Below are 19019 nucleotides of genomic sequence, written 5' to 3'. Positions count from 1 at the left end.
TTACTACTGTGATGCCTTGTTTAACTAACGAACAGACGCAACAATACCATAACGAAAGTAAAGACACCTTTTCAGCAAAGAATCGTATCTTCACTTCAGAATAGAAAAATGGAAGAAATTTGTGTTAATAAATTTAATGAATATGAATGATTGATTTGGTGTTTTAAGTCCATTTTATGCACACTAAGGCTAATCGGGATTGGACCTACAGTTTGAAGTGGGATCCGAACCACTATGTGCCTCCACCGAATCTAACCCTTGATTACAAAGCAACGACGCTACCACTGCCCCATCGGGAGGCCTTAATGAATATGAGACTTACATTTTGTGTACCTTTGGTCTCAATAAGAAAAACAGAATGAAAAATGCATAATGAGTAACTAAGTTAAAGATCGAGCTGTCTGTATATTTTACAATAATGTGGCGGAAATTGAGCGGAGCACAGAGCGCTTCGACGACAGGGGTTCAGAGTTCGAATCCAGGGCAAGACATGAATGTTTATGTTGTTGAGGTTGCAAAAGATATACAGAAAAGTAATATTTTGGAAACGTAGATATTTAGAGAGATTAGTTGAAAAACTCCGGAAGAAAAATAATTTACTTTTTGTTAAGTTTGTAGGACGACTTCCACACAAGAGACGGGTTCGGTTCCCAGGGTGGGTGAATAATATTCCCAGTAACATCCCTGAATCTAGTGGCTCTGTTGCTTTTCTGTCACTTTTGGCTAACGGTGACAATGAGGATTAGTGATGATTTGATGAAACTAATGAAAGGACACTCTTAGTTCAGGCCGGGATTCCAATCCGGGACTCCTGGAGTCTTAGCTCGCTCTGTTAATCACTCGTCACAAAGGTCGGCTGCTCCACACATATAAATCCGGACTGGAATTTATATGTTATTGAATGTTGAATAGTAGACAAATAGAAGCAATTTGGCTGCTGAAACTATATTATTCTTTCCCGAAAGAGGAGGAGCTTGAATTTACGCGGACAGAGGACTTGTGATGGGACGACGTAATGTTGGAATAATGGCCTTGCTTCTCCTCCGTGATAACGAGTCGGAAGCCCTGGCGAGGACTTGAAGGCGGTGCATTGAGACCGAGTGAGTTCATTCGACTAGAAGTGGATACGATTAGGTGAAGTGGCTTGGCAAAGCCTCCGAGATGACATTCAGTCAGGAAGGTTGTTTGTGAGCCTGGAATGGAGGCGACGTACGAAACAAAACGGCGCTGCCCAAATGCTTAGTGGCGGGAATCGCAGGGTTTTTCGACGTTTGGGAGAGTAGGGGGGGGGGGGGTTGTTCCTTCGAAGCTCGCTCGAGCGGCGGCAAGTGGATGCTTCGCTCAGTCGCCAAAGAACAAAGAAGTGGGATGCTTGGTGAAGTGGACTTGAGCGGATGCATGTCTGTGAAGGTGGCGGAAGTCCATTGCTATATTAAGTTGCCTCTGGACATCACAGTTCAATTCTCTTTTACCATGTTATAAAAGATGCAGGGTGCGGCAGAAGTAATGCCCTCTTCTTACCAGTGAACTATAACGCGATTATTGTCGACGTGTTTTAATTGTAACTGACGTAAAGATTCCCTGAGGTAAAATGGCCTATATAGTTGAGTGGCCACCTTGATCGCCGGACCTAACACTGCCACATTTCCTTTTGTGTAGGATGTCCTTAAAAATCTTGTGCACTAGACCAAAGCCTAACAAATTGCTGATTTTGAAATCACAATTTGGAAATGTCTTACATTAACCAAGAATTAAGTAATAAGGCTTGCCTTAGGCTAGTTGGTAGTGTACATGACACTCTCGCATTTTGAACATTTAACCTAAAACAATTAGCATTCTTATAAATACGTAAACAATGTACATGTTCCATAATTATGTTCATATGGTATTGTTGAACTGTAATTTTCTAACTGCACTTAAACACCTGTAATTATTACAAAACATTTACTAAAGATTAGAATTAACTTAAAAGGAAGTTACTTTTGCTGCACCCTGTATACATAAGCATATCGTATGTTTACTAGCGCCAACCCTGGCGAACACCAGGCCTCTAAAAGAGAGATGAGTGATTTCCTTCCCTCCTTGAACCATGCCACCCTCTGGTTCTGAACGACATATCCCAACCAAGGATAACTATATCCCGCCGAACAGATATGTAAACTGTGATATTTAATATACTGTATCATGCTTATAGAGTTCCAGTTCAATTGAGTTCATTTTAGAGCCCCACATCGGCATATAAATTTACATATTCTATCATTAAGCATGTTGTAAAGGAAGGAATGTCCTCATTAAACGTTGGCAACACTGATACGCTGCTATTCATTTCTGTTTTGTTTCTGACCGAGTTGCCAATAAATGGACCTCCAGTGCACTGCTTCGGTGCAGAAAACAAAGTGGAAAATTTATACAACTGATTTATGTAAGTGGAAGTCTTAATTATCTTATAGTTTGATTTTAGAAATAACTTCGAATAGTGTTGTTTTGCGTTCCATTCGACATCAAATTAGATTTCAAGCAATTAACGTCCAATTATATGCATACGCAATATATAGGAAAAAATACGGCATGCGAGGTTTCAATTAATAGAAACCTATTAATTGGTTGTTTTGTGCAGTTTTCAATTTCGAGAAGTACATTCATGATATTTCTACATTTCAGAAAGAAACTCCTACACAGACCTCCGACTTTAGGCAAAATGTCTGTTATTCCGGGTGGAATAAACGTGGAGAAAATAAAATATGCTTTTATAATGCTCCAAAATGGTTCCTAAAGCCAAGTTTACTGCTTTCATGCATTTTCAAGAGTTCTCATTAATTGGGTCACTTTACATTTTGTTTAAATGTACCAAACGCGGAAAATGTCTGCAAAACATAATATTGATTTACCTGCCGTAACTCAATTATGTAAAAACATTTCCTACTTAATCTCATTTGACATAGATCTGTTTTTCATACTTATTTATATACTTTTAGTGCATAAACAAGGTTAAGCACTATAACTGTGTTATAGCCGCGGTAGCTCAGTCGCTAGGGCGTCTGACTACTATGCGAGAGACTCGGGTTCGATCCGCAGCGGGAGATATCAGGGATTTTTTTCCACTCGCTCAAACGGCGCCCACCCATCCTCGTATAAGTACCTGAAGGAAACACTTCGGGGTAGGCTGATCACATCACCCGCACCTTCGTCTGTGATCAAGAAAGTGTGGGGCCCTAACTCCACACCCCCTATATGCCTTCGTGGCGTGGTGCAAAACACTTTTACTATAACTGTGAAACATACATAAAATCATGATTATTACAAATGTATATATTACATCAAATTGTATACCGTTCTTATATGTTTCTACTTTTTTTAGTGCTTTTATAGTATTTTGTAGTTTTCAAGCAAATTTTAGCAGTTGGAGCCTATTTTAAAGGATTATGTTAATTATCTAATATCTGACGCTTAATTATAAAATTCTGTTAACTTTCAATTTAAATCAGTTGTTTCAATCGCTTCCAAAATATTCCTTACGTTCATTCTTTCCTATATTAATCACTAGTAGCAGTACGAATGCTATTTCTTCCTTCCTTATAAAACACAGTTAATATTAACTGTTGTGAATGTAAAAGAAATGCAGTATTACAATTTGTCAAGTGCATTTTTAAAACAGTGTATCTTGGGAGTCTTTTGACTAATTTAATTCTAAATGTGTGTGCATACTGCGAACAGATATACCCCTTTAAAACATACCACGGCTTTATCCGTTGAGCGTACATACTAAATGACAAAAGTTTCCTCGTAACTTTGTTTGCAGACAACTCATTTCACAGTTTGAAACTCGACTCTAGCAGGTCTGACACAAAGAACATCACCAACGTTTTCTGTGTTAATGGACCGGCTACGAAGAGGTTCCACAACATCTGAACAGAGGGAGTAATGTTAGCTATCTCGGTTCGAATTACACAACATTATGCGTGTGCTACGAAAGAGCTATTTTGTTTCCCCTCCACATCCCCCGCCCTCCGGGCTTTACTTGCTGTAACAACAATCTCCGTCTCCGGAACAACAAAAGCATCTGCAGTTGCAAGAGAGAATTTTAAACTTGTGTGTGTGTAGATTACCCCTGGTTATACCCAAGAATAAACAATGTGTGGGACACAAAAACAGTTATTTACTTTCGTATGCCTGTTAAATGTGTTTTACCCGGTAAAATTACATTAAAAGTTTCGAAGATTGTTGCAACTTCATGCTCAGATAGGCTAATCGGGACTGGCCCTACAGCTTAAAGTGTAATATGAACACTACTATATGTGCCTCCACCGGGGTTTGAACTCCGGAACTCTTGATTACAATACGCAATCTTAAAGGAGACCTATAGTTTTAAAGTTTAGCAGAATCACTATACAATTAGCCTCCACTTGAAATCGAAGCCAGTACTGGTAACGTCGTTGACTTGTTATCAAGTGGTCCCGGATTCGATACTCTGTGGAGGTATAATCCTTTCAGAACATTTATTTTTCAATCGAACACTATAGTATGGGAGAATGCCAACACGCCGCTGATATGACCTATTGATTCCAGTAAATGTTTATTCATATTTATAGTATTAACACAAATATGTGCAACAAATAATCAATAATAAAATTACGATAAATCACAACCAAATATGTTTCTTTGCCTGCATCCTATACTCTGTCCCGGAAATCTCTGGAGAGAGCGAACGAAAACAAGTCTCTGCGCAAGTAGTGACTCGAGAGGGGATAAGTGAGTGCAGCTACCAGCGGTTTGCAGCAGCGTTCACTGCTTTGCTCCGCCAACTCGCTTTCTCCCCTTCTCTTCCGTTATGCGCGTCCTTTCTCTACAGATTCCAGGGACAGACAAGACTATGGTCCTCAGGCTATTCGGTTTAATGGTATATTGTTGTTTTTGCTTCTGAAATCCTAATCTCCCTCTGCCTTTGCAGTGGACTGCACGGACCCCACCTGCTCCAACCACGGCAAGTGCGTCGCTGGCCGCTGCTACTGCAAGGCTGGCTGGCAAGGCGTGAACTGCAGCGTGGTGGACCAGCAGGTGTACCAGTGCTTGCCCGGATGCTCGGAGCACGGCACTTACGACCTCGAAACGGGCACCTGCGTCTGCGACAACTACTGGACAGGGACGGACTGCTCTGAAGGTAAGTAAATCCTTTAGATTTCACAGTTGCCAGTTCTTTTTGTCCCTTCTGGGGCTGCTGTACAGTGTAACTTAATTTATAGTCTTGGCAACATTTTTCTGCACCGAATGCATACCTACGTACAGTCACTGACACTTCTGGGTTGTGGATTCCCTTAACTTTCAATGGAATCATTATAACCCAGAAGTGTCCATGACTGTACATATACAATGTGTGTGTGTGTATATATATATATATATATATATAATATGCGTAATTCTAAATTAATTTCTAACTTGTCTGTTTTATCTTCTTCCACTATTAATTCTCTACTATTCTAATCCAGCAGAATTCTTAATCGACATCGTGTGTTAGTAATCCCACACATGTTGCTCTCATAGCAACCAAATGTTATTTTATATCATGCAAACTTCTAACGAAATATTGCGGCGGATAATAAAAAAGCTGGGGTATAAAGCATATCTTTGTTTGATACGATTATGAAAACTTGATTTAAGCTGCATGAATTATCAATTTCCATTTGTTTACCTTCTCGGATTATAATGTGAATCTAAGTTAAGTAAGCGTGATCATATGAACACGTTTTTCGTTACTGCACGATCCACTAATATTTTTTTTTCTCTTGGCATTTTTAAATAAGCCTACTTTTATTCTGAACTTGGAATACCAGGTGATTGTACATAACTTGAGATTGAAGGAGTAGTAATGGAAATTGCGGTCATGTTATGGTAATGGCGTCGGCAGTTGGATATAACATTGTTTTGTGCGAAAAATCGTTCTGCGATAAATAAAAATGTACAGAGAAATTGTCTGCTACAATGGTAAATCTCCTAAATATGATTACGGAATTAACGCTATTTGTATTGCAGATTTTAGGACTAAAATAGAAAGGGGAAGGCCACAACTTTAATTCTCATGAACTGCTTCATAACCGTTGTTATAGGTCGAAAACATTCACGAATATCTCTGTCAAATTCACATTCATTGTATTTTTGTGATACTTCATCCATGCTTGCCTTATTTTCTTCGTATTTGTTCCCTGGAACAATATTTTTTCGATCTTGTATCTGTAAATATGAATTTTCTGGCAAATGCTTATGAGGATCTTTGCTATTATCAACTTACAATCCTTCATGTAACTATCTGCATACTTTTAAATAGTTGGCTTTATGTATTGATGCAAACTACAATACTTGAATACTTTCCTTCATTTATTATTATCAATATTTTTATTAGTGAATATTGATTTTCATCGTACCATAAACAGCAAGTAGTGGAATGCTACACATTGGAAATTTTATATGCCTACATGTAGTCCACTTGCATAAAAAATTGTTTCAAAATGCACAATCCACATTCAATTCTCCACCAAGATAACCATCGACAGAACATCTTGAGGAAATAAGACATTGTCCAAGTGAACAAGCTAAAGAAATCACTTACTTGGCGGAGTAGTGGTAGACTAGTCGCATTGTAATCAAAGGAGCCCGGATTCGATACCCGGCGGAGGCCACATAGTAATTCGGATTTCACTTTAAACTGTAGATCCAGTTCCGATTAGCCTGTCTGTGCATAAAGTGAACTTAAAGGTAAAGCTTACCTCACAGGCATAGCCGTACTTGAAAATAAAATAGAAAACTAATAAATGCAATAAGTATGGAAGCAGAAAACTAACTTTTTTCCCAACCATGCTAACAGCAATTGAAACTCTACCAAAGAGACTCATGAAGCTATCTTTGACGCTAGGTATCCTCATATGACTTCATCTAGAGAAATCGACAGATGCACTGGCGAACACCTACTTCGAACGAGGGGCAGGGGGAGTTTCAAAACACGCACCCATCCCTTATGTATGTATTTTCTGTATCATGCCAGTATGTATGACACTTTATTTTTCTTTTCGCACTATGTTGACAAAAATATTCAATGCCAGCGCCCCAGATAGGGGTAGCGCGCTCTAATCCTGGGCATATGGAATGTCAGCCTTCAGATGCTTCGAAAGCCGGTAGGCTTCACATTACACAATTCCAAATATCATCTGTATTACATTGTACATTACGATTTGACACACACAGGAGATATACTATTTAAAATTCCAGCGAAAAAATGCATACTCGACCAGAATTCGAGTCCTGTTCGAGCCTGCATTTTTAGCTGAAATTTCTACATCTGCATTTGCTACAGATTTACTCTATGACAAACTAACTAACTCTCTAGCCTTCTTAAACCCGAAGTTTAATGGCTGCAGCAACACAAGTCTTCTATCTGTTCCTATCCTGTTCAAGCTCAACACAATCTTTTCCATCCTTACCAATTTCCTTTAGGTTCATCTCAACGTTATCCCCCCCCCCCCATCTTCGTCTTGGCCTTCCTACAGGTCTCTTACCATCAGGTTTCCCAACAATTAAACTCTGTAAACTCTTCTTTTTCTCTCCCATTGATGCCACATGGCCTGTCCACCTAAGTCTTTTTGATTTAATTATTCTAATAATATCTAGACATGAATGCATATTATGTAGTTCTAAATTATGTAACCTTCTCCACTCACCTGTCTCTATGACACTGAAATGAAATTGCACATGCCCAGAAACGGCGAGTGAAGAAGAAACAGTGACAATCTCACGCTGTTATATTTGAATCACCCTATTGGAAGTAGTTTTCCTTTTTCTAAATACATTCTGCCTAGAGCATCGTGCCGCAGCAAGAGATCCTTTCGAGAGGAGGACATCATCCGTGTCTTCAGCGTGATGCCTCGCAGTGGACGAAGTGTCGAACGTCGCACAAGTAGGAAGTCCGGTGAGATTTATTTGTCTTTGAGAAAGAGTTGGTCTCCGCCAGTAATTGGAAAGGGGGGATGGGGTAATGCTCTAACGTCTCGCTGGGGACGAGACAACTCTCAGCGTCAGCGTTGCCAGGGGAACGGGAATGTTCTCACGAGGCGTGGGAATTTATCTGTCGCCGAAAGGGATTTTTTTAAAAAATGGATGATGTCGATGGAATTTGGATTTGTAGTGCTTGTTAGAATACAGGCGTCTGCTGCTATATATTTGACTGAAATCAGTGATTGAAGTGGAAATTGTTATGGGCGGGACGGAAAGGTGGGGAGGGGGGGGGTAAAAATACAGCATTTCTCATTGGTGGAAACCAAATGGTCATGGGGATGATAGAAGCATATTTTACCACTATTTTTGTTATATTTCCCAAGTAGTGTTTCTGATCGTCACGTGTTTTGATCGAGAATCTCCGATGGCATAGTGATAACGTTGTTTCCTTGTAATCAGGGGTCCCAGGTTGGATGCCGGATGGAGGCAAATAGCGATGTGATTCGGAATCAATTTTAATCCGTAGAGTCAGTCTAGATTTGCTTGTACGGGCAAAAAGAAACAAACAAACAAAAAGTGTTTGCAGGTGTGAATTGCTTACATGAAAGGGATGCGGCTCGGTGAATAAGTACCTTAACTGGTCAACCAAAGTTCCCGGATTCGAGCCTCTGCTTGGGTATCAGTGCTCTATGCGAGTGTTCCTTCATCAATTGCATCTATTCATCACTCATCGTCATCGTTGCGACCAGCCAAAAAGAGTCAGAAAACCGACGCTAAATAACAAAAATACAAGTACCTTGCAAGAAAAGGGAAATATATTGCGTGTAAAAGGGAAATTGTGGCGTTAGCATATGGCAACACTGACTCTCCCTATCTCTCCCGACTTGTATCGATTTGATGCTTTGCGCTGGGCAGGGTTCGGAAATGGCGCAAACACGTGGATATAATGCCACAGCAGGTTTTCTTGCCAACGAAAATAAAGACAAATGAAACGCGTTCGGCAAAACTGCGAAAAGGTCTTTCTTTTTCGTGTTACTGTCCCGCTGGAATGTTGTCGACGAGTTCTGTTAAAAGCAGGCCTTGCTGAGGGCCTAGTTTGTAATTAACAAATGAGTTTGTCCCTTCACAAAAACAACTTCGCCATTTTCCCCAATCCATTCAGTTTAAATAATTAACTTTAAATCGTGTTTCTTTTATTAAAGATCTGACTCGCAAAGTTGTCCAAGTAGCTTGAATACCAAGTTTTGTGGTGCTGTATTTTCGTCGCTTCACTGCCAGTCTAGGAAGCTATCGAATTTAACAAACCGTAAAAAAAAATAGCGTTCCAGTATTTAGATTTTGCAATAAAAAGCAATTGAAAGTGTCATTACAGTAAAAATATTAACAAGTGTACTCTTTAAGATACAAAGGCGTGTCAACTGAAAACCCATTTCGTTTTTTTGTTGCAGAATTTTTGTGTAAATTGTATCAGATTATAATTTTTCAAAAGACACTACTTGTTGATATGTACATATCTTCCAACTCTGGATAAGTGCCTGGTTGCCTCCATGAAACTATTTAAGGCCAACCTTTCAACCTTTTTGAAGTGACGTCATTGTCAAATTCAATCCTTCATTTGCAAGCTTAAGCATGCATATCACATGCCATTCCTTTCAGAAAGATTTCGCATACAACAAGTAGTTTCGCTGTGCCACCTCAAATAAGTTCTACAAAGACAAGTTCGAATATGTTCCCGAATGACAAGTGGAAATGGACGCTAAATCACAAATCTGCACATCGAAGAAGACCTAGAATTGGAGTCCTAAAGACACACCGAAGTGAAGAAAACGGAACTTCACCAAGCACCGGCCAAATGGACTTGTCAGTCTTTCGAGGTTTCGTTTCCCTCAAGACTTTTCAATAACAAAGCACGATAATATTCCAGAGAGCAAAGTTTATTGTTCCCTCATGAGTAGTATCGGAATACGATAACGTCTGTTGCTATTTAATATTCGCAATTAATTTGTATGTACTTATAACTAATTTGCACGACTTTTAATTAATTTGCACGTACTTAGAATTTATTTGCATGTACTTAGAATACTTTACATTTATGTATTTGCATGTTTATAACTTTTTATGAATATATATTTCTTTATTTTATGAAAAATATGTATATAAAAGGTAATTAGAGGTACTAAACGCTATGCATATGGTTTTATATTTATTACTGCAAAGTATGTAATGTATAAAATGTTAATATTAATGTTTATAATATTGAAAATAAGAGTTTATGGTTTATGAACCGCTTTGAATGGTGGTAATGGGTGTAGGTACAGGTGTTAATGGTACGATTGGGGACGGTCCCGGTACTCGAACCCGCGATATGCAATATTATTAATTAGTACTATGTAATAATGTATTTCATCATGTTATGAAACACGATGGTGCAACACGCTAGACAGAAGACGGTGAACTCCGCGCTCCGCGCAGAGGAGAAAGGAATTTGGGGAGTGTGCGTTCAAGGTCAAATGACGTCACAACGTCAGAACAAACAAAGAACCCGATTGACCAATCAGAGAACGCGTCGGTAGGTTTTCAGAACCGGTTTTTCCAAGGTCAACTAGTACGCAAGAACAGGAGAAAGGTATGCAATAGTGTAGGGCATGGGAAGGGTTTGATCCAGACAACAAAGGATGTTTGAAAATGTGCAGCAATGGTCAAATCTCTGAAGCTATGCGTCGCTTGTAGAACCTGTTTCCGCCGCCAATTAATATTCCGCTCAGGGTTGCCCCAAGGCATAGGACGCTTTAGCGCGGGTGTTAGGCTAGAATGCTTGCATGTTAGAACAGGTTTTTGTCAAAGAAGGCCAAGATTACCGAGAACACTAGAACAAAGGGTTTTGGGATACCCAATTAGATTGGAGCGAGAAATTTACTTTGAACAAGGAGAACGAAGCGTAAGGGTTTTAATCTGTACTAGGAAGAAGGGAGAGCTATCAGGGACGGGGCCTACAGTTTTCAATATTTGCTTTTATCACGAGGTAACGAACCTAGGACCCTTTGATTATTGATTTAGGTAGTAAATTTATGTTACTGTGTGCTATTTAACATATTATTGAGTATATTTTTTACCAAACTTTGACTTTATGTCAAACATTTTCCCAGCTTATTTTTATTATTACTCAAATAACACTATTTATACTATTCAGGCAACATTTTTTATTAAATTTTGGACTTACAAAGACATTTTTTTTCAACTTTTAATTTATTATTTTACAACTTTATGTTAATTTTTTTACCAAAATAACACTATTTGTACTATTCAGGCAACATTTTGTTATTAAATTTTGGACTCGCAAAGACATTTTTTTCAACTTCTATCTGTTTATTTCACAAGTTCAGGCTTATTATTACTCAAATAACACTATTTATACTATTCAGGCAACATTTTTTATTAACTTTTGGACTCACAAAGATATTTTTCAACTTTTTAAGTTATTATTTTACAACTTTATGTTAATTTTTTACCAAAATAACACTATTTGTACTATTCAGGCAACATTTTTTTTATTAATTTTGGATTCACAAAGACATTTTTTCAACTTTTAACTTATTATTTTACAACTTTATGTTAATTTTTTTACCAAAATAACACTATTTATACTATTCAGGCAACATTTTTTATTAACTTTTGGACTCACAAAGATATTTTTTCAACTTTTTAAGTTATTATTTTACAACTTTATGTTAATTTTTTACCAAAATAACACTATTTGTACTATTCAGGCAACATTTTTTTATTAAATTTTGGAATCACAGACATTTTTTCAACTTTTAACTTATTATTTTACAACTTTATGTTAATTTTTTTTACCAAAATAACACTATTTGTACTATTCAGGCAAAATTTTGTTATTAAATTTTGGACTCACAAAGACATTTTTCAACTTTTAACTTATTATTTTACAACTTTATGTTAATTTTTTACCAAAATAACACTATTTGTACTATTCAGGCAACATTTTTTATTAAATTTTGGAATCACAGACATTTTTTCAACTTTTAACTTATTATTTTACAAGTTTATGTTGTTTTTTTTTAGCAAAATAACACTATTTATACTATTCAGGAAAGACTTTTAGTTATATTTTCGACACACGAAGTGTGTGTTCTCAACTTTTATTTGTTTATTTCACAAGTTTAGCCTAATATTTACTCGAATAACACGATTTGAACGTGTTTGGACACACACACACACACACACACACACACACACACACACACACACACACACACATCCACACACACACATCCACACACCCCCACATATCCATATACACACACACACACACACACACACACACACACACACACACACAGAGAGAGAGAGAGAGAGAGAGAGAGAGAGAGAGAAAGAGAGAGAGAGAGAGATTTTTTCCAAGTTTACAGGATTATTCTCTAGTTTACTCAAATAACTCAATTTAGATGTGTTTTGAATTAAATTTTGTACACATGAAGTGTGTTTCGTCAAGTTTTACCCTTTTGTTTTACAAGTTTAGGCTTAATATTACTCAAATAACACAATTTAATCCAGTTAGGAAGGATTTGTTATTATATTTTGGATGCACAAAGAGATGTTTTCAACTTTTTACTGATTTTTTGCAGGGTATGTATTAATTTTTATTTATTTTGTTTTGTATCATATATACATTTACAAATTTTTAACTTAGAGTTTAGTATTTATTTAAATCTTTTCAAAAACACTAAAGAGAAAGTACTTTTAGCTAAAATGTAAGCCACAGAATATATTATTATTATTATTATTATGGTTTAATGATTTCCACTATGCTATTTTTGGTTTTGTATTTCTATATGTATTTATTTAGGTCAGGTTACGCCTGCTACGGAGGAAAGTTTGTATATTTTAGAGTTTTGCTGAGTATTTTGTTACTCTTATACTAGGTAAAGTTTTCTAAATATATCAGGTAGGACTCCATCCATATATTTTTGTTTTTGCTGTTTGGAGATGATGCGATCAGCATCACTCTCCATCTGTTTTTTATTTTATGTACCCAATATTATTTTGAGGCTTAGTGAATTCTAGAGCCTATTTATGCAGGAGAGAGGACTTGAAAATTTTGATCTCAGACAACTCACAACTATTTGTCAGAGTATTTTAAAGGATATTTTATATTTATTATGTGCCACTAGAATATCAAAGCTTGCTTAATTTTTTGTCTATAACGCTGTTATTGTATTTCTAGCTAAGGCTTACTGGATAAAGTACACGAAATGTTTAACATTTCGACTATTTGCCTTTATATGAGGCCAAATTTTTAGTGTAACGAAAATTATTGTGTGTCTATAAAGACTGAAATCCCTTTACCGATGGGTCCATAACTGGACGCTTACCAACATTGTTTTTTTTAAAAAAATATATAACCATTTATCAATATATTGACAATTCACAGGACAAGACGAAGTTAACAGACGGCTTAGGGGCCTAGGTCCATTTTCCAAACTTTTTTACTATGCTAGAAGAATTATTTAGCTTTATAGCCTTTTTCAAGGTATTTTTGAAGTATTACTGGCTTCTTTGGGTGCATCAACGTTTGGGTTATTTCCATTTGGTTTATTATACGAGGTTTATTTTTTACTCTAAGATCAATATATGTCTCCGAGGACTAAAATACATTTATTGAAGCTAAAAGCTTAGGCTGTAACTAGGGACTTAGCATGTATATCGACAATTTATAGGACAACACGAACCTTACAAAGGATTATAGGTGACGTAGGACCACACGCCAGAGCTTTGTTAATCTGCAAGAAGCAGTTGCAACTAATGCTATGAGGATATAATGTTAATTTTTCATTGTTTCACAAGGAGGCTATTTTTTACACAACCAATATTTGCTTTTTCAAGTAACTACATGAACCAGAAGCACACATGCCAACACTAACTAGATTTTGATTTATACTATCTCAGGTGCTAAATGTAGCAAGAACTATATTTCTGAGGAAGTACGCAAAAGCAGATTACCCGATTAAAGTATCTGAAAAACAGATTTTTCTATGCAAGTTTATTTTTATTGACTGGATTATTTAACAGATCAAACAGGAAGACTGCAAAATTCATAAAATGTAGTTCTATAGTATAGGTGGATTCAGAGATATAAAAAGAACAAATATAAGATTTCGCTTTTTTGCTTCTGAGGCTAATCGCGACGCTAAGGGTAAATGGCGAGGAAATGTAACGGAGGAGAAACAGTCCCAAAAGTTATGGGCTGCATGTAAATTAATATCACAGAGATATTACAGTAGATGTAGGTTCTACCACCAGAACTTTTCTATTATAATAATACTGGTTATGCTGTACTGTTAGCTAAAGATGCTGATATTTGAGAAACTTAAAAGCTTACTTACGACTTACTGTTGCATATGATCCGATGACAAAATTTAAAAATTGTAATCGCCCAGACAGGGACTCGAACCCTGGGCAGATAGGTTAAAAGCCTAACGCTATACCAACTAAGCTATCTGGGCACAAGGTATTCTTTTCTTGAAAAGTTAGTTATGTTAAGAAATATATTGAAACACTTGAGAACACTCTTGGTCTGGTTCGACAGAGAAGGAGACAACATTTCCAAATTTTTACAGACTGGGTGTATTTTTCCACTATAGGGGCCTTCACTATATGTAATTCGAAACGCTAAAGTTCAGCTAGCTTCCAAAATTGAGGTAAAGATTGTGTTTGGCGAGAGTAACAAGTTACAATTATATCCAGTTACGGACAAATAAAGCTAAAACTCTCAGATTTACTGTACTAGCCAAGTTTTAGTAACATTTTCTTTATTTTAGTACAAATACCAAAGAAATAGGTATATTTTATTTATAATTTGACAAAATGTACTAGTATTTAATTCACAAAGTTAGGTAAAAAGCAGTATTTTTAAAAATATTGTTACTGCCTTCAAACTTTATGTTATTTAGCCACTAACAACTGGTTTACACTGTTTGGCATCCTTTAAATAGGAAAAGAAGGAATTATTTGTTTAGTATTTTTACTACTTTATATTTATTTAAGAAAACAATTCTACAGTTTAACTTAATTTTAACAAATTGTTACTAATTTATATATCAAAGTTATGTTATTTAGAGTGTATGAAGGCGTATAAAGTTAATATTTGTACTTATCAGTTCAACTAACAATTATATTTTACACACAAAAGATAATGTTTACAGTTAAATTACTTGAATCAGAGAATAATATTTTACAGTAATTGATTCATTCAGCACTAGTCAGTACTTTTATGCATCAGAAAGTTTTCTTAATTTTCTATTACGCATGCTATTTTGGGCTATTCTTAAAATGTATTTCTAAGGCAAACTGGTTTAATTTTCTGCTTATAATGCAAAGTTGACAGTTTTCGCACAATGCATTGTACATTTGATATATTCTCTACTTACAATCCAAATATAATGCTTATTTAATGTATAACTAACTAATTCTCTAGCCTTCTTAAACCCGAATGTTCATGGGTGCAGCAACACATGCCTTTCATCTGTCCCTGTCCTGAGCAAGATCTATATACTCCTTTCCTTCCCTACCAATTTCCTTTAGGTCCATCTCTACATTATCCCTCCATCTTTGTTTTGGTCTTCCTATTGGTCTTTTACCATTAGGTTTCCCAACAAGAATCCTGTATACTCTTCTTTCCTCTCCCATTTGTACCACATGATCTACACACCGAAGTCTTCTTGATTTAATCATTCTAATAATATCTGGACATGAATACAAATTATGTACTTCTAAATTATGTAACCTTCTCCACTCATTTGTCTCCTCATCTGTTTTAGGCCCAAATATTTTTCTAAGGATCTTATTTTCAAATACTCTCAATTTATGTTCCTTTTTCAATGTAAGGGACCAGGTTTATTTACTGTATTTAACTTTTATTTTTGTAATTAACAAAAATTAAAAGCTTATACTGTAGTTATTATATTTTTTTCTACCAGCTTATTTTGAAATTAATATTATTAGGTATAGTCTTTGATTTATAACTATATTGCTTTTTATCAATTTATCTAAGAGTACACGCAGACAAACACATGTGTACACACTTTTATGTAAATAGATATGCCTTTTTTCAATATTTTAGTATGAAGATTGCACTTTAGCTATTTAAGCAAGGGTAGGAAAGGTAGGATTTCTGAGAATTTGTTGCAGGATTTTGTTGTCCAAGTATAGATGAGAACTGAGCTGGGAGACTGTTTTGAACCTTTTCATGAGAGTTTGCATGTGAACTGTATGCAAATTGAGCACTATTGACTGTGCATGCTTCTAAGTTTTGCTGTTATTTCACATCAAGTCTGTGAGACTGTAGACAGTTTTCCCATCCCAAGTAGTTTTTATTGATTGTATTTGTATATGTTTTGGGGACTTAGCAGTTTTATGTTATGAGGCAGTTTGTTGTAGAATATTTTTACCGGATTGTTTTGAGATATTGAGTGTCTGCTGTTTTACTTGTAATTATTTTCCTTTTTGTGTTGTGTATTTCACTATATTTTGTCCAAGTTTGTAGTATTTAGAATAATTGTTATTGACTTGTAGATGTAGGGAGTAATAATCCTTTGCAAGATGCCCTATACTTTAGTCTGAACATTATTCTTAGTGTTCACTTTTGAAGCCTTAGTATTCTGGTAGTATTATTAATGTAGAGGTAAATTAGGCTGAAATGTAGGCATTTTTCTGATAAATTATACTAACTTAGTAGATTCGGCAGGTAGAAGTTGCATGATGGTTTACTGCTGATGATGTTATTTGCTCTTCTTATGTACTACGTATGTTGTAGCTTACTTGAGTAATTGGAATTTTCTACTGAAAAAGGATTGCTTGTCTATTTTATTCCTATGTTGTTGAGTTTGTCCATAAGCAAGCCATGATTTTACTCTATCCTATGCCTTGGAAGAATCTAGATATATTGTGTTTACACTTTTATGTTTCTCTAAGGTTTCTTTCAGCTATGTAGTTTAATAAACTGTGCTATGGGTGTGACTATTGATTTCTTTTTCTGGATGCCATGTTGGTTTCTGTGTATTCCTCTAACTGCTTGAATTTGACTTAGGTTGTTTGCTTTTTTTCTTAGATCTTTATTTGTTTATGTGTTCAGTATTTTTTATTTTTTTGAATTTTAATTACTTTAATTTTACATTAACTAACATATTTGACTTTAACAACAAAAGAATTTACTCTACTATAAAAACTTCTACTAACAAAAATGTACTGTTATAACTTTTAATATTAGAAAATTGTATTTTTAAAACTTTAAATTTGAAAAATTGATTTTTAATACTTTAATTTTACATTAACTAACAAATTTTACATTAACAACAAAAGAATTTACTCTAGTATATAAACTTCTACTAACAAAAATATACTATTATAATTATTAATTTTAGAAAATTGTATTTTTAAAACTTTAACTTTGAAAAATTGAATTTTAACACACTTTGACTTTAACAATGTACTTTGAATTTTTTTATGTAAAAGAATAATAAAAAACAAAAAATACTGAACACATAAACAAATAAAGATCTAAGAAAAAGAGCAAACAACCTAAGTCAAATTCAAGCAGTTAGAGGAATACACAGAAACCAACATGGCATCCAGAAAAAGAAATCAATAGTCACACCCATAGCACAGTTTATTAAACTACATAGCTGAAAGAAACCTTAGAGAAACATAAAAGTGTAAACACAATATATCTAGATTCTTCCAAGGCATAGGATAGAGTAAAATCATGGCTTGCTTATGGACAAACTCAACAACATAGGAATAAAATAGACAAGCAATCCTTTTTCAGTAGAAAATTCCAATTACTCAAGTAAGCTACAACATACGTAGTACATAAGAAGAGCAAATAACATCATCAGCAGTAAACCATCATGCAACTTCTACCTGCCGAATCTACTAAGTTAGTATAATTTATCAGAAAAATGCCTACATTTCAGCCTAATTTACCTCTACATTAATAATACTACCAGAATACTAAGGCTTCAAAAGTGAACACTAAGAATAATGTTCAGACTAAAGTATAGGGCATCTTGCAAAGGATTATTACTCCCTACATCTACAAGTCAATAACAATTATTCTAAATACTACAAACTTGGACAAAATATAGTGAAATACACAACACAAAAAGGAAAATAATTACAAGTAAAACAGCAGACACTCAATATCTCAAAACAATCCGGTAAAAATATTCTACAACAAACTGCCTCATAACATAAAACTGCTAAGTCCCCAAAACATATACAAATACAATCAATAAAAACTACTTGGGATGGGAAAACTGTCTACAGTCTCACAGACTTGATGTGAAATAACAGCAAAACTTAGAAGCATGCACAGTCAATAGTGCTCAATTTGCATACAGTTCACATGCAAACTCTCATGAAAAGGTTCAAAACAGTCTCCCAGCTCAGTTCTCATCTATACTTGGACAACAAAATCCTGCAACAAATTCTCAGAAATCCTACCTTTCCTACCCTTGCTTAAATAGCTAAAGTGCAATCTTCATACTAAAATATTGAAAAAAGGCATATCTATTTACATAAAAGTGTGTACACATGTGTTTGTCTGCGTGTACTCTTAGATAAATTGATAAAAAGCAATATAGTTATAAATCAAAGACTATACCTAATAATATTAATTTCAAAATAAGCTGGTAGAAAAAAATATAATAACTACAGTATAAGCTTTTAATTTTTGTTAATTACAAAAATAAAAGTTAAATACAGTAAATAAACCTGGTCCCTTACATTGAAAAAGGAACATAAATTGAGAGTATTTGAAAATAAGATCCTTAGAAAAATATTTGGGCCTAAAACAGATGAGGAGACAAATGAGTGGAGAAGGTTACATAATTTAGAAGTACATAATTTGTATTCATGTCCAGATATTATTAGAATGATTAAATCAAGAAGACTTCGGTGTGTAGATCATGTGGTACAAATGGGAGAGGAAAGAAGAGTATACAGGATTCTTGTTGGGAAAC

General features: G+C 35.3%; 1 protein-coding gene across 6 annotated transcripts in view; it reads left to right on the top strand.

Annotated features, from left to right (window-relative positions):
* Ten-a (Teneurin-a transmembrane protein) overlaps positions 1–19019 on the top strand; it is an 884426-nt gene that overhangs the window by 672715 nt on the left and 192692 nt on the right. For all 6 annotated transcript variants that reach the window (XM_083119054.1, XM_083119053.1, XM_083119052.1 and 3 more), the window contains one exon: positions 4949–5158. In XM_083119054.1, the coding sequence (XP_082975180.1) occupies positions 4949–5158 (210 nt within the window). The remainder of the gene's footprint in view (positions 1–4948; positions 5159–19019) is intronic.

Source organism: Lepisma saccharinum, chromosome 3, assembly GCF_977018435.1.
Source record: "Lepisma saccharinum chromosome 3, izLepSacc3.1, whole genome shotgun sequence".
Lineage (NCBI taxonomy): Eukaryota > Metazoa > Arthropoda > Insecta > Zygentoma > Lepismatidae > Lepisma > Lepisma saccharinum.
Note: the sequence above shows the minus strand (reverse complement) of the source record. Positions and strands in the feature narration are given on the sequence as shown.